Source organism: Psittacula echo (genome assembly GCF_963264785.1).
Source record: "Psittacula echo genome assembly, chromosome: 1".
NCBI classification, from domain to species: domain Eukaryota; kingdom Metazoa; phylum Chordata; class Aves; order Psittaciformes; family Psittacidae; genus Psittacula; species Psittacula echo.
The window spans coordinates 100,877,675-100,892,185 of record NC_137735.1 but is presented as its reverse complement, the minus strand read 5'-3'; the positions used below and the strand labels follow the sequence as shown (position 1 = coordinate 100,892,185).

Sequence of the window (14,511 nt, the reverse complement as noted above, 5' to 3'; positions counted from 1 at the left end):
GAATATGAATACTCCCCCCTGGCCATCTTGATGACCCTCTGCTGAACTTGTGGCAGTTTATTAATCTCTTTTTCCTGTTGGGAGGCAATAGAACTGGACACAGCCTTCCAGATATGGCCTAACAAGTGCTGAGCAGGGAGGATGATTCCTGTCTTCCCAGGAGCTATAACTGCTCATATCCCAGTCAGCACAGCCCAGGATGCCACTGGCTGTCCTTGCTGCCAGGGCACTGCTGCTTGTGCCCACCTCAGTGCCCACCAGCCCTGGGTCCTTTCGGCAGAGGTGCTCACTAGGTGGGCAGCCACAGCCCATGTGGCTGATAGCGCTCTTCCTCCCCAAGGCAGGGCTCTGCCTTCAGCCCTGCTGAACGTCACTGGCCTCCTGTTGATCCTCCTTCCCAGCCAGTTTGGGTCCCTCTGAATGATCTGGCTAATTTAGTCGCATCTGTAAACTTTAGGAGCAAGCAGTCCATCACCTCTTCCAGTCACTGAAAAAAAATATTAAGTGGGAAGGGTCCCAGGCTAGAGCTCTGCATTACCCTACCCAGTTCCAGACTCAAAGTAGAGTATGACCTATCAGCCCAACCATTCAATCATGTTTTTAACCATTTCAGTATCCATCTGTCCAAATGTTCCAACTTGGATATGAAATATTGCAAAAGAGAGTGTCAAAAACCTTGCTAAAATTGAAGTAAAACAACATCCCCTGCTCTCCCTTTGTCAAAATATGCAGTCATTTTACTATGGAAAGCAATTAGGTTGGTCAGGCAGGATTTACCCTTTGACTAATGCAATAAACAGTAGACCTATGTGACTGGTAATCCTGCTGTTGTTCTACCACATGACTCTGTATTATGGTTCAAGCCACTTCCCTTTCTGATTCAGATTCCACCACGTCTACTGAGTGGCACACTTGTATCTAGCACATACTCAGGCTCCACGCACACCAGCTGTGTTACCTGCTTGGTTTTAAACATCCTACTTGCCATCTTCTGCCTCTACCCAAGGTTACTCAATATTTTTCCTTCTCCATGACTTCTGAAGATGTTGCATCAAAATTCTATCTGTAGGGAACAGAAAACCCACATGGAAGATATCTGCATCCCCGCAGGTAAACCAAAGGAATATGCTACTAGATTACACCACAAAACAGATACTGATTGATGCGTTTCGGTATTTTGTTGTGAAGTGGCACTAAAATGTTGCATCTGATGCTTTTCTGAAATGTGACAAAACATGAAGCACCTGGTCTGTGATACTCCAGCATCCTTGGGAGCAGAGGAGAGGCAGACTCCTTTCAGCCTCTGCAGGCATCACGGTGAACCTGAGCACTCAAGAATGACCTCTCAAGCAGACCCTGTGGAATGACAAACTTGTAAAATTCCTTATCCACCTCATTTACACGACTTTTTGCTGGCAAATGTATCACTGTATTAGACTAGCGACCCTCTGACTAGTTCACGCAAATCAGTGTCTTTTTATCTGTCCTATAATGTACTGGTTCTTTACTCCAAGTAAACACCTTCTTCTACTAAGGAATAGTGATAAGAAGAAAGACAGGAAGAAAGGATGAATTAAGGACTTTTACAAAAAAGGTATTTATTAAAAATCACATGGAAAGCATTATATGTAATTATTTGAGAAGAGTTTGGCATGTCACTGATAAACAAAAAGATGTTATCTAATAGCAGCATCAGAAATTTATTGCTTAAATTATGACATTAGGTAGCAAGCACAGAAATAGCAAACACAGAGAAAAAGACTCAAGTAATACATTTTTAAGTAAAACATATTTTACCACTAGGTGTCCCTGTTAGAAGACTATAATCCTACAGAATGCTCTGTGAGATACAGGGCAAATCACTTGAATTACTGTTAAAGCTGCTTGCACAAGCTGGCAAAACCTTGAAAAGCCAAAGTGCCTAAGTCACAGAAGCAGTGTGCATTGCTAGCAACCATGAAAGATAAAGGCAAGGGTTTAACATGTTCAGTCTGAGCACTGCTACCAGCTACGATACATCACCAAGTAAGATACAGCAACTTACTTAAATACAGCACTTCACGTACTTCAGATGTATATTTATTGAGAGAGCAAAGGACAGGGAGATTCAGTTCTCCCTTTAAAGCAGCCAGCATATGGCAGCTGTTAGAAACAGACACTGTGGGTATGCTACCGCTTAAAACAAATGTAGTGATGGCCACACTGTTCCCCTACCATGCCTGTCCTGCACACCTAACCCCAATCATAGAATTGTAAAACCTGCTAGGTTGGAACAGACCTTTAGCATCATCAAGTCCAACCATCACCACAGGATTGCCAAGTCCACCACTAAACCATGTCACTAAATGCCTCATCTACATAGTTTTTGAACACCTCCAGAGATGGCGATTCCACCACTACCCTGGGCAGCCTGTTCCAATACCTGATCACCTTCTTGGTGAAGAAATTTTCCCTTGTATCCAATTTAAACCTTCCTTGGCACAGTTTGAGGCTGTTACCTCTTATCCTGTTGCTTGTTACTTAGGAGAAGAAACCAGCCACCTCCTCGTTCCATCCTCCTTTCAGGTAATTGTAGAGAGCAATAAGGTTCTCCCTGAGCCTTCTCTTCTCAAAACTAAACACCCGCAGTTCCCTATTTTGACTGCAACTGATTTTAATGAAGATCACTGGGAATGCATGGCAACAAGTACCTGCACATAAAGTGAGGGCCCTTCCAGGTAAATCAGTTGCAGCTGGAAGAGGCCACATGGTGCAGCCCTGAAGACATCCATCCTTCTGAGCTCTCCATTAATAATCCTGAGCAATAGGTTGACTCTGCTTTTTGGGCAGGGAATGGCTACTTAAAGGAGAAGAAAGAGTTATAGAAAATACTTGGAACATACTCAAAGATTACTTTAGTGGTATCAAAACCAACAATTACGTTGTGCTACTCAGTTGCAGATTGAATACTTGTTTCTTGACTAGTGACGTACAGGAAGACCTGGACAAATATTAGTGAAGTCAACTGTCTCTTTCAATAATTTTCCACTTGGCAGCACAGCCATCCTGACATGTCCTGTCTATCAGAGGATGACTGGTGATAAGAACTGAACTGACTTCATATTCAAGTTTCTGGACTCCCCACACATAACAATCAATTGTAACATTAAATTTACAGTAAGAAAAAGCACAACATGCACCTACTTTAAAGTAACTGGAGTGTTTCTGCAAACTTCCACGCCAGTTCTTCCTAACAGATGCTGTTTGCCACTGCATTATTAATGTTTGCTTCAGCAAAAAGATGCTGTTCAGATGGCTACGGTTGAAACTTACATGTCCCTACAAGCAGCCCAAGCATAAGCACATCAGAGAGCAATTTGACAGCTCACTTTCAGGAGTTACAGCACGTCAAGGATTCTGGTGAATGAAAATGCAGCCAACTCAGTTGTCCACAGGCTAATCATTTAACTGTTCTGTAAAAACACACGAGCTCATGCTAGAGACAGGAGCACAGCCACATGACACTGCAGCATGGACTCCTGAACTCTGCTCTTGCTAACCGATTGAGATCAACCTGTTCCACACCAGCTGTCCTTTGCTGCCCATCTTCCATGATGCTACCCCTGTATCTGCCTCACTTAATTAGCCATCTGCTCACATTTACCAAATTATTGTATCTCAAATGCAGACTGCAGGAAGGCTAATCACCTTAATTTATCCCACCACTGCAGTTAGAGTTTGCTGGGTGAAGTCAGAAAGCTGTAGCTCTTTCTCTGTCCCTATCCCCAGCAATCAGCAGAAGAGGAGCTCCAACTAGCAAATGGCAGAGAAATCCTTTCTTGGTTGCTCTCTGCCTTTCTTTGTGGCACAGACACTTTCTGGGCTTGGAGACCACCTGCAAAATCATTATCAGAGTCTTGGGGAGAAAGAAGGGGAGAAGTTTATTCAGTGAGAACCACAAAGGGGATCAAGAGGGGATGAGGCCCGGCTTTGTGACAGGACTAGGGCTGCCGAGTCCCACAGTGCTGGGGGTGTCCCACAATCCCCTGCCCTGCTCGGAGCCTCTCAAGCCGAAGACCTACGAGATGGTGAAACCTCAATCGGTGTTCAACCTGGAGTACGAAAGAGAAAACAAGTCTACGACACGCCTGTATGTCACTGGTGTATGATACACTAAAGGAATCTCATGTTTATTTCTATTTCGGCTTCTCATAAAAACAAGGGTCTGGAGCAGCCTGGCTTGTACGCACTGAGTGGGTCGGCTGCGGCAGAGGGGCCGAGCCTACAGCCGGGAGCAGACCGGCGCCTCACCGGCGCTTCTCCGCCCGGTCCCAGTGCGTGCGGCCGGCCCTGCCCGAGCAGCGCTCCCGGTCCGCCGCCTCGGGAACCCCTCACGCCACGGCTTCGCAGCCTAACAGCTCTTACCGGAGGAGCCAGGGCCAGGCCCGACTCCACTGAGCCCTCCCCGCAGGCCGCAGCTCCTTACCCAGCTTGGTGCCTGGATTTCGCCCCGCCATGGCCGGCGCTGCCGGCGGCTCTAGGGCCCGGAGGGGCGGACGGACCTCGACTTCACCGGTCCCGCCCCGCACAGGCAGGAAGCGGCGGGAGGCGGGCGGCCACGGCCCTCCCCTGCCGCCACCGCATTAGTGCCGAGGCGGCGTTGCGGAGAGGCTGCTTACGAGGCACCCAAGACGTACCACCACCCCGCAGCCTCCGCGAGGAGAGACGGCTGCCCTGCGGCAGCAGCTGCTGTAGGATGTTCTGTTCCTTTAAGGATAAGTAACACCCGAGCTGCCTTCTTGATGGTAAGAAGTCCAGGCAAATTAACATTCCTTCGAGTCGAATCTTCAAATAGAAATTAGGGTTACACGTGCACACCACAGGCTCTGTATTACCAACCTTGTAAAACTTTCTCGTAACACCTGGAAAATCCCAAGTCCGGTAACAAAGCCACTGACATCACAGCCTCTTTTAGCTAGAGTTGTGATGACACAAACTCACATGAAAAAAGTATTACACATTGTTAATATTCTCATTTAGGTAATAGATCATTTCAGCTGTCTTTTCATATGGCTAGCAAAGAAACCACAAACTCAAGACAGCATCGCTTTAAAGCAGTGAATGGTCACAGCTCTGAAACCTGAGGATGCTATTCCAGTCTCTGTGGAATGCTGAGCAGCCTACTGAAATAGAGCACAAAGACTAGAGCCTGCACCAAGTTGCATGAGGTGTGTGAACTTCTTGTTTAAACACCCTTCAGTTTGTGAAACAGCTTCTAGGCTGAAACAGATAGAAATAAGGCTGACAAATTTAGCTGTAAATCAGAGGGTTTGTAACGTGTTTTGAGAGTAAAATTCAGAGATAACTGCAAACTAAGTTTGGAATAGTGTCTGCAAAGTAACATACCCTCAACACTACTACTGCACTATGAAACAAAGATTCATAGGACCATTCCTTGTTTTCCTTCTCACATACTCCATTCCAGCAGCTGGAGCTGGAGGGGACCTCTGCCAACCACCTAAGTCCAAGCACCTGCTGAAACAGGCTCAGATACAGCAGGTTCCCTTGCGTCACATCCAGCTGGGTTTTGAGTATCTTCAAGATCAGAGACTTTATCACCTTCCTAAGTAATCTGTTCCAGTGTTTGACTGCCCCTCACACGGGAAAAGTATTTTCTTATGTTGATACATAACTGCCCACATTTCAATTTATAACTCAATTTCCAAATATTAAGCTTCAATTTTCTACAATATTAACATTATTGTACTCTTGGGGAAAAAAATGGAAAAGCAAGGACAAATATGAGTATTAAAAGTAAAAAGGCATATAAATAAATATACCTCTGTATTACTTTTCTTTCTTTACAGAAAGCATCATATAAACCTCACAGCATAACATTAAAGGAAATGACAAGTGGAAGAATGGCAATATTTTCTTTAATGAAGAAAATATGATTTGTAACCTTGAAAGAGTAACTTTTTTATCCAGTCTGGAGGACTAAACCCAAGCACTATACAGACTCAAAGCCAACCTCTGAGATTTTCAGGTACAACCAAGTACTTCAGGCAGCATGTTTAATTTAGGAGTATTCACTGGTTTTGATTTTAGAGACTCACATTTACATTCAAATTTAAAGAATAAAAAGACACAACGCTTACAGATTAAAGAACTTGCCAAGGTCTGTACCAACCCTAAAACATTCTTATTGCTTTCTTCCCTCTGTATAGTAGAAATCCAGAATGCTAGAAAAGATTCTGTTAACTTTTCCATTCCATGAACCCCGCACTCAACATTAAGATACGAGTTTTGAGAGACATTTTATTAAGACAACTGAAAACAAATGTTCAGAAGCAGCATACAATGAAACAAAACCCAAACCAAACACGTGAAGTACATAATCCATTTTCAACTAAAGCCAAATTTTCCAACCTTCAAGAAAATGAAACAGAACAAAACAAAAAAACAACAAAAAAAAAAGTGGGTAAAAGCCATTGTTTCTCCTCTCCATAATGAAAAAAAAACACTACAATGAGTCTAATTGAAGTTGGAGAGACAGGATCTTGGCTTGCACACTTCTTTGAAAAGACAGTAGGCAGTTATGCTAAGAAGATAGCAGAACTCTACTACTTGTCTTTTTCTATTGTTTGGATACTCAGTTCTTACAGACAACACCTAGCCAGTTCCACCGCATTCTCATCAATTACTGCCCATCTTTGCCTCATGTAGACAGCACACTCTGGAAGGCTGCCGTTTATCACCGGTCACTGGATTTAGTCTTGTATGTCCGTATGTCACGTTAACAGTTGCAATAATCAGGCCTTAACTTCAGGGGTTGAGCTGTACACTGTATCTGAATTTTCAGAGGCAAGATCTTCTGCAATTAAATAAAAAGGGTGTTATTTTAATTTCATCTTAGATATTTAAACCAAATAAATGTTTCAGGGATTGATTAAAGACCAGTTCAGTTTGCTTTCCCATTTAACCTGATGCAGTTACTCTACTCCATCTGTTCGTCTGCTCAGCTCTATTCAGTAGTCTGACACTCACCACATGGTCATTTTCAGGAAAATGCATTCAAAGATCTTTTGAGAAGAGTGAAAAATGCCAGAAGGTACCCAGGAAAAGCTACCTCTTCCATACTAACAAATGTCACTATCTTTTAACACTTAGCAGCTGAGCTGAAGTTGGCAGTTCAGTGCATTACCTATTTCCTCCTCTGCAGTTCCTGGAAGGGTGGTCCTTGCTTTTGCTGCTTCTGCATTCTCCTCTTCTGTAGAGAGAAGGAAGAAAAAGCAGTCAATATCTTCAGTTCCTCCCCCAAAACTTAATGAAAAAATTCCACTTAATTTAGTGAAATTTTAGATTATTATCTCTAAAACTTCTAAAAAGCAGTATTTAGTATTTCTTTTAAACATACATCAGGCTGTTTGCCTGAATATCCACGAAGTATCTTTATTCAGTAAGCTTACACATTTGAATTTAATTGCTTAAATGACATCTACAAAAGTAAATCCTTAAATCTAGCAGATTTGAGTGGATATATATATAATCACATATAGAAAACCTCAGAAGACAGTACAGTTATTGTATGAAATTCAATGATGTTTATCACCTATAATAGATATTACTTAAAAACCGCACAGAGCAGCCAAGTTTCATCAAGAACAAGCAGACACTTACCAGGAACCACACACTTCCAAAGGCCATAGGTTTTCCCTACTGTTGTTTGCCACAGTCTTAGCGTACCATCCTCAGAGCCACTTGCATATAACTCTCCATCAGGGCTAAATCTCACACAGTGAATTGGACCAAAGTGTCCTTTGTAAGATTCTGTAAGAGAACACGAGACCATTCATTTCACATTTCAGCCAACAACTGAAATTAGTAAGCAAAAATAATCAGAAGAGGGGGAGAAATACTGGGGGTGAGAGGACGCTTTCTCAGTATTTAACTTCTGATGCAAACTAAAGCTTCTATTAATTGGTATGTAAGTGATCCCTACTTTAGGTAACATATTAATGTTTTCTTGCAGGTGCTTACTTATTTAAGGCAAAACTATAACACAAGCCAGTACCATGGAGTACACCTGCTCTGTTCCTTCAACCATTCATTCACTCTACACACAGAGAATTTTAAATGAGGGTGGGATCAACAAGCAAACTTTGAAATATATACTTTTTTTTTTAATCTATTTGTCCAACATTACTAAGAACATAAATATATCACATTTTTCATAAAAGTAGTTGCAAATCATTAGCCATATCTAATGAATGCTATGACACTTAAGGCTTGCTACTGCAGCAATACAGAATAACTTTTTCCTAAGTTCGTGCAAAAAGCTTTTTAATGGAGGCTTTAATTAGTTCTAGAAGAACAACATTAAGTATACCAAGATAAGGTATATTATCAGTTAAGCATTTTTCCCCTCCATCCTCTTGCACAGCATGCTATGCTGAGATTTTATTTGAGTACAAGTTTCATTTATTAGTCATTATTTCATTACTCTAATACCCATTTCAGAAGTACTTTTTTATTATAGAAGATAAACGTACCTAATTCTTCTCCTGAATTATAGTCATATTTATACAGTTTAAAATCTTCACCACCTGCAACCAAACATTCTTTCGCAGGGTGAAGTGATGCAGAGTTGATTGTAGCAGGTGCTTCAAATGATTTAATCTGCTCTAGACTGTGGGAGAAAAGCTTGTTACCAAAGCTAATTTAAAGAAAACCCTAATATTGAGAGCAAAGAAACTGTGATTCTACTAACCACAACTGCTTTTAACAAAACCAGAATACACCCCCCCACACAAAGTTTGTGAAATAAGTTTTAATACTTGCAAATATGAACAAGTTCAGAATAAACAAAACAAAAGCTCACACATTCAGAACTACTTTCTGGAACATGTTTAAGTGTATAACTCGCTTTCTTAACACATCATAGAGATGTATAGATAATTAAGTTCTCTGAAAAGCACTGAATTGAACCCTGGATTAAACTTATTTAACTAAAATTACAATTAGTGTGAAATGAAAATGGCACCGAACATTTACAGTCTAGCACCTTCTACACAGTTAGGGTTCACTGTTTTAGAAGAGGGTAGTTGTTTCACCCTCTGCCTCCAACAAGATGTCAAACAAAGACATCAGAACTGGCATTAGTGGACAACTTGGTGATTCCAGCCTTGTAGAATCATTTTTCACTCGCAACCAAGCCCATTACTCAACCTGTGAAAATTCTGTGGTTGGGACTCACGTTTCTGCACTATGAAAAGCAATAGTCTTCCCATAGGTTATCACAAGTATCTGCCCTTCTGGAACGTACTCCATGCTGCTCACTGACATTGCAACATTTAGTGCCTTCACTTCTGTCATGGTACTCCGGTCCCAAAGGCTTAGGGGGAAACAAAAAAGAAAAAAACCTTTCAGATTACTTCAGCAATGGCAAGATTTGGATCAAACACACCACCTAACAATGGATTTGATTCCACAAGTAATTCAGATTTTCAGTGGCATTCTTACCTTTGTTCTCACCTAAGCAAAGTTTTCAGATGTGCTTGCTTTAAAATACTTTTACTTTTGAAGCTTAATGCAACAAAAACAAATGGTACACATACCACTTAACTTCTCTTCTTTTAGAGATTAAAAATCTTGCTATAAGTCTCCTGAGCAGTACAAGTTTCCTAGAAGCAAGGCTTGAAGAGTCTATTCTGCCCTTTTATCCCAAGGCAAAGGGGCACTAATGCCAATTTATACAAAGAACAGAAATTAATTCAACATACTAAAATTTTCTATCTAGGGGTGCAAGAGCTATCTAAATAGAAACGAAATTGCTCTGCTACGACAAGTTAAGAATCTTCATGAATTAGTTGACTGCCACACTTCTATTTCCACAATCAGAGAAAAGCAAACAAGACAAGTCTCTTGTCCGTTTTGAACTCTAGGAAACTGGAAAGAACTTGAGCTGAAAAGGAGACTACAGAGAAATTGCACCAGTCACTTCACACTCCCATCCTTCCTTCTACAAAGCAGAAAAGACCATTCTACTTCTCTCTCATTTGTGCCATAAATACAACGGTGAGTCAGCTAAGCATGAAATGATACTGGTCGTATCAGCCAGAAAGCTGAGGCACATCTTCCATCTTTTCTGGAGAGAGTTTGAGAAAGGGTCTTTGTCAATTCATCTCCCCAGCAGCCAGTCTTGTCTGGGCTTCAGAGCATTTACCAAGTGGGCATAAAGTAAACTTATAAACCACTTCATCATGACTGGATGAGCCATCCTATAAAAAAAACTAAAGCCTACTCAACTTATCAACACAGCAGAGAAACAGGGCTATGTCTACCAGCAGCACACTGCTTCCAGACACCCTTCCCAGTCTTTTATCCCAGTGCCTGTCTAGTCCATGCCTTGTGCATCTTTCAAGGCTGGACTGCAAGAAACAAGGGAGCAATACCTCAGCACAATGTGTATGCACAAGACCTCATGTACAAATTCATCTTCTCTATGATTACGGAAGGCAAATTTATTATACTATGCATTTCTCAAAAACCTCTTCTTATCAGGGAGGACATGTTTATGTGGTAAATTAGAATTATTACAATTTACGTCTCTAATACTACTAACTTGTGTTACGTATCTTTACCAAAAAACATAACTATCTTCTCACACAGATGACAGTAAACAGAAGTGAGCTTCTTAGAAAACTGAAAGTTACTTTTTCTTACCGGACAGTTTTATCATCAGCTGAAAGAATCTGTTTGTCATCACTGCTCCATAAAGCCTTTTTGATGCCAGAAGTATGTCCACTGACAACATCAGGTTCTTAAAATAAAGTCAAATATTTTAATACATGTAAGAAAATTAAATAATTTGATGCAGTAGTTCAGGAGCTTTCTTAAGGTATATGGATTTCCATTTACTAGGAACTGTAAAATTACTTCAAACATTTATGACTTTATTTGTAGATCTTATTCCAGGAACAGGGTAAGTGTAAACTGGGTATTTGATCACCTAAATTTAAAAAGCTTCACTAGTTTAACTACTCAGGGTTCTCTAGCTTCATATCAATCATCAGTAGTTCAGTATGAAAATGGATTTAAACACAAATACATGGAGTCTTTTTTCTTTAAGATAAATAAATTTTAATTAAACCTATTGTTAATGAGTGTGTTGAGCTGAAACATGCTAACCTTGAGATCCATTATAAACTCTAATTCACTTGCAAAAATGTAAACTTAAAACATACAGATCATCTTACTATATCAAAAGGATATAGATATTACATTTGTAAAACAATCCTCAACTTTGTCTCTAGAGATACATAACAAAGTAGCTTGTGATTTCAGAGCTTTTATTTCACTCAAAAAACCCCCCAAGAATCAGTTCTAAAAAGTACTCACCGGCTTCTGGCTTGCTTAAGTCGTAGATACGCAACAGTTTATCTTGTCCACCTGTTAACAGATAATTGCTATCCTGAAACAGAAGTTACAAAGGGTCAACTCTATTTTGAATCACAATACCAGCCTTCCTCCATGAATCTTACAGTAACAACCTCTAACAGAATTATTACATTTAATCTACAGTGTTAAAAGCTAGGAGTAGTACACTAGATTGTTTGCCTATTAAGATAAACACATAAAAAGTAGAAGAGCAACTAATACCAAAACATACTCCAGAGCTTACATCCCTGATGGATATGGTATATAAGTTTTTCTTACCTGTGTAAAATCCACACTTTTGACAATGTGCTTGTGAGCCAATGTGATTAGTTCATCGCCTGACACAGCATCCCACACCTTGCTGAACAGCAAGAGAAAACATTTATGTTTAGTAGCACTGTGACAAATCAACCTAAACAGATTAGAAGGTAAGCAATCTTCCCTGACATCATCATAACATTTTATCATAAATCCTCCATTCTTATAAGATATAACCCAGTTAGTAAATGAAAATACATGTTTTTACTACATCTTTTTTGTACTATCCCACAATTTTCCTTTATCCTCTTCTTCAGGATAATACAGACTAATTACCATTTTAGTTTTAAGACAAAGTCAGTTCTTCTCTCCAACTTTATTAATATATAGAGATTGCCCTCTACTAACAGTATATAGAGACTGCCTATAGAGGTTGCCCTCTACTAACAGAATTCAACTTGCCAAATATTAATATGTATTGCAAACAAACAAGAAAAAAAGAAAAAAAATCAAAGCAATAATCCACTAGAATTTTCACAAGTTTTCCTGTAATAATCACAGAACCATAGAATGGTTTGGGTGGGAAGGGACCTTAAAGATCATCTAGTTCCAACTCCCACTTTGCCATGGCAGGGGCATCTTCCACTAGACCAGATTGCTCCAAACCTCATCCAACCTAGCAATAATAAAAAGAAGCCAACTGGCAGAAGCAAAACAAAAATCCTCCTTTCAACTATGCTCCAACTACAGTGCCAGAGATTAAAGCCATATATAAATGCTATAGCAAACTAGTACGGTAATTAAGTATATTTATCAAAAAGCAATCATAGTTATTAATCACAATGGAATTAACTGTAGCTGCTTTCAGGAACCTAAAAGTCTAGGTTTTAATTTGGTTAGCCATAAATAAGCTAAGAATTACTAAAGAAAAACAAAGAGATCAGGAATTTACTATGGCTATATGTCACCAAAGAGCACTAAAATAAAATATAGACCAAAATAAAATATAGATTTCAAACAGTTTATCACTTACGCTGTAAAATCTGCTGCTGCTGTAGCTGCTTTAGTGGCATCTGTGTTCAAAGTGGCACCCCAGACAGCACCTTTATGACCGAGAAAGGTGCCAATCCAGTCTCCTGTGTCGCCCTGACGCAGCATGGGTTTACCATCTTCAGAAAAACAAAACCAATATTCAGGTGACGTGATAAAATAAGGAAGCTGTTAAACAAAAAGAGACTCCCTTGTACAAGCATAAAGTATGAGAAAACGCCACATACTTTATGAAGCTATTCTTTGTAAGAGTTTATCTGAAGAGCTTAGCTATGCAGCTGTACTTGCTTCATGACTCTAAAACTGTACAGACATTAAAATACTACTCCAAATGAGATAAAATTTTTCTTTATGTTTGTGTTAAGGTAGAATGGAGGCAGAAAGGAACACTTTGTTCACATTTTATATTTCTTAGTTTACTTCAGGTGAGGCAAGTTTATTTTCTTACTTTGGAACAGTATTGTCAGACTAACAGTATGCAGAAGTAGGCCTTGTGTTTGTCAGCAAGTACATTTAAAGCACATACAGAGATTACATAAAACAGAAAACCTTTCATTTTTTCGACACAATCATTTTTTTCTGGGTGGCTATCAAAAAGTTGTTCTCACAAGAAGATGCACAGCTGAACTAGACGCCCTCCAGAGCAGAAATGTCCTTTTAAACTTATGAATACGTACATAAGATTAACGTATATTTGCATGAAGGGGAAATGCTTTTCACAAAAGGAGAAGCATTCTCATGGGAATGGAGGTGGACATCTTCATTCTACGTGCAGCAAGGCAGCTGTCCTGGTTAAATGGAAGCGCACTTTAAAACCTACAGCCCATGTGGGCAGTTTTACAAATAAATCTTTTCGAGGCTTCCCCCCCCAGTCTGGATCCAAACCTAGGCGCATGCGGGCTTTGGCACACCAGAGGCTAACCCGTTAATTAATTAAGCACCACGAAAACCAGCTGCGCGTTCCCCTTTTATTTCGGCACCAACATAAGCTAGTAGGACCCTACAAGCACTAGTTTCACCGGACGAGTGGTGCAACCGGGAACAATATCCTCAGCGAACGCCGGTCCCTGTGTCCCCTCCTACCCGCCCCTGCGACACCCCCCCAGAGAGGCGGCGCGCGGCCTACGAGCAGCGCGGCGAACGCTCGGCTCTGCCCCCCACTCCCCACACCCGCACCCCGGAGGCGAGGGCACCCTCAAAAACAAAGGGGCCGCCTGTCCTCGCTTACCCTTGCAGGCGCTAATGAGGAAATAGCCATAGGGGGTGATGCCGCTGAAGGCCAGGTCCACCACAGGCCGCGTGTGCCCAGAGCACGTTAGCGGGGTCTGCCTCATGGCCATGGCGGAGGTGGCGGGGGATGAAGGAAGGAGAAGCGGTGGCTCACGTACAGGGCCTGTGGAGGGACACGAGTCCCCTCCGGCCGGGCAGGAAGCAGCAATAGTGGCGGTGGGGGAGGAAATGACGAGACGGAAACGATCCGGAGCGGAAACTGCGGCGGGCGGTGAGCGCGCAGCCGGAAGCGATTTAGGCGCAGGCGCACAGCGCAGCAGGGGTGGGTTGCGCGCGGCGGTCGTTGTTTTTGAGGCGAGCCGTTAGATACTGTGCTGCCACCGCTGGGCTCTGTGCCCGCGGAGCCGAGTCCTCAGGATAGGATTCGTTGTTCTTCATGCTGTGCTGACTCTGATCTCCTCGACAACAGCTCCCAGTGCGCCCCAGCCTTGCGCTTGGTTTTCAGTAGTCGGGGGTTTCTTATGAAGTGGTGTCAGTGCTGTTGCCGCCTATCCT

At 41.6% G+C, this 14,511-nt stretch overlaps 2 protein-coding genes across 2 annotated transcripts in view; both read right to left on the bottom strand.

Annotated features, from left to right (window-relative positions):
• DERA (deoxyribose-phosphate aldolase) overlaps positions 1-4,496 on the bottom strand; it is a gene marked incomplete at its 5' end in the record, with an annotated part of 54,371 nt that extends 49,875 nt beyond the window's left edge. Inside the window, one exon of the mRNA XM_080629171.1 lies at positions 4,466-4,496. Coding sequence (XP_080485297.1) covers positions 4,466-4,496 — 31 coding nt within the window. The remainder of the gene's footprint in view (positions 1-4,465) is intronic.
• Positions 4,497-5,920: 1,424 nt separating this feature from the next.
• Positions 5,921-14,228, bottom strand: STRAP (serine/threonine kinase receptor associated protein). The gene is made up of 10 exons (XM_080635461.1): positions 13,955-14,228; positions 12,710-12,845; positions 11,698-11,779; positions 11,380-11,452; positions 10,705-10,801; positions 9,236-9,373; positions 8,532-8,668; positions 7,660-7,809; positions 7,184-7,249; positions 5,921-6,853 (listed from the first exon to the last, which is right to left on the bottom strand). The coding sequence occupies exons 1-10, from the start codon at positions 14,064-14,066 to the stop codon at positions 6,792-6,794; spliced, it is 1,053 nt and encodes a 350-aa protein (XP_080491587.1). The 5' UTR covers positions 14,067-14,228; the 3' UTR covers positions 5,921-6,791.
• Positions 14,229-14,511: the final 283 nt, after the last annotated feature.

Coding starts and splice junctions, on each gene's coding strand:
- STRAP (XM_080635461.1), bottom strand. CDS start 14,066: ATGGCCATGAGGCAGACCCCGCTAACGTGCTCTGGGCACACGCGGCCT. Junction 9,374..10,704: donor GCTGATGATAAAACTGTCCG/GTAAGAAAAAGT, acceptor TTTCCCCCTAAG/CCTTTGGGACCGGAGTACCA. Junction 6,854..7,183: donor AACTGCAGAGGAGGAAATAG/GTAATGCACTGA, acceptor ATTTAATTGCAG/AAGATCTTGCCTCTGAAAAT.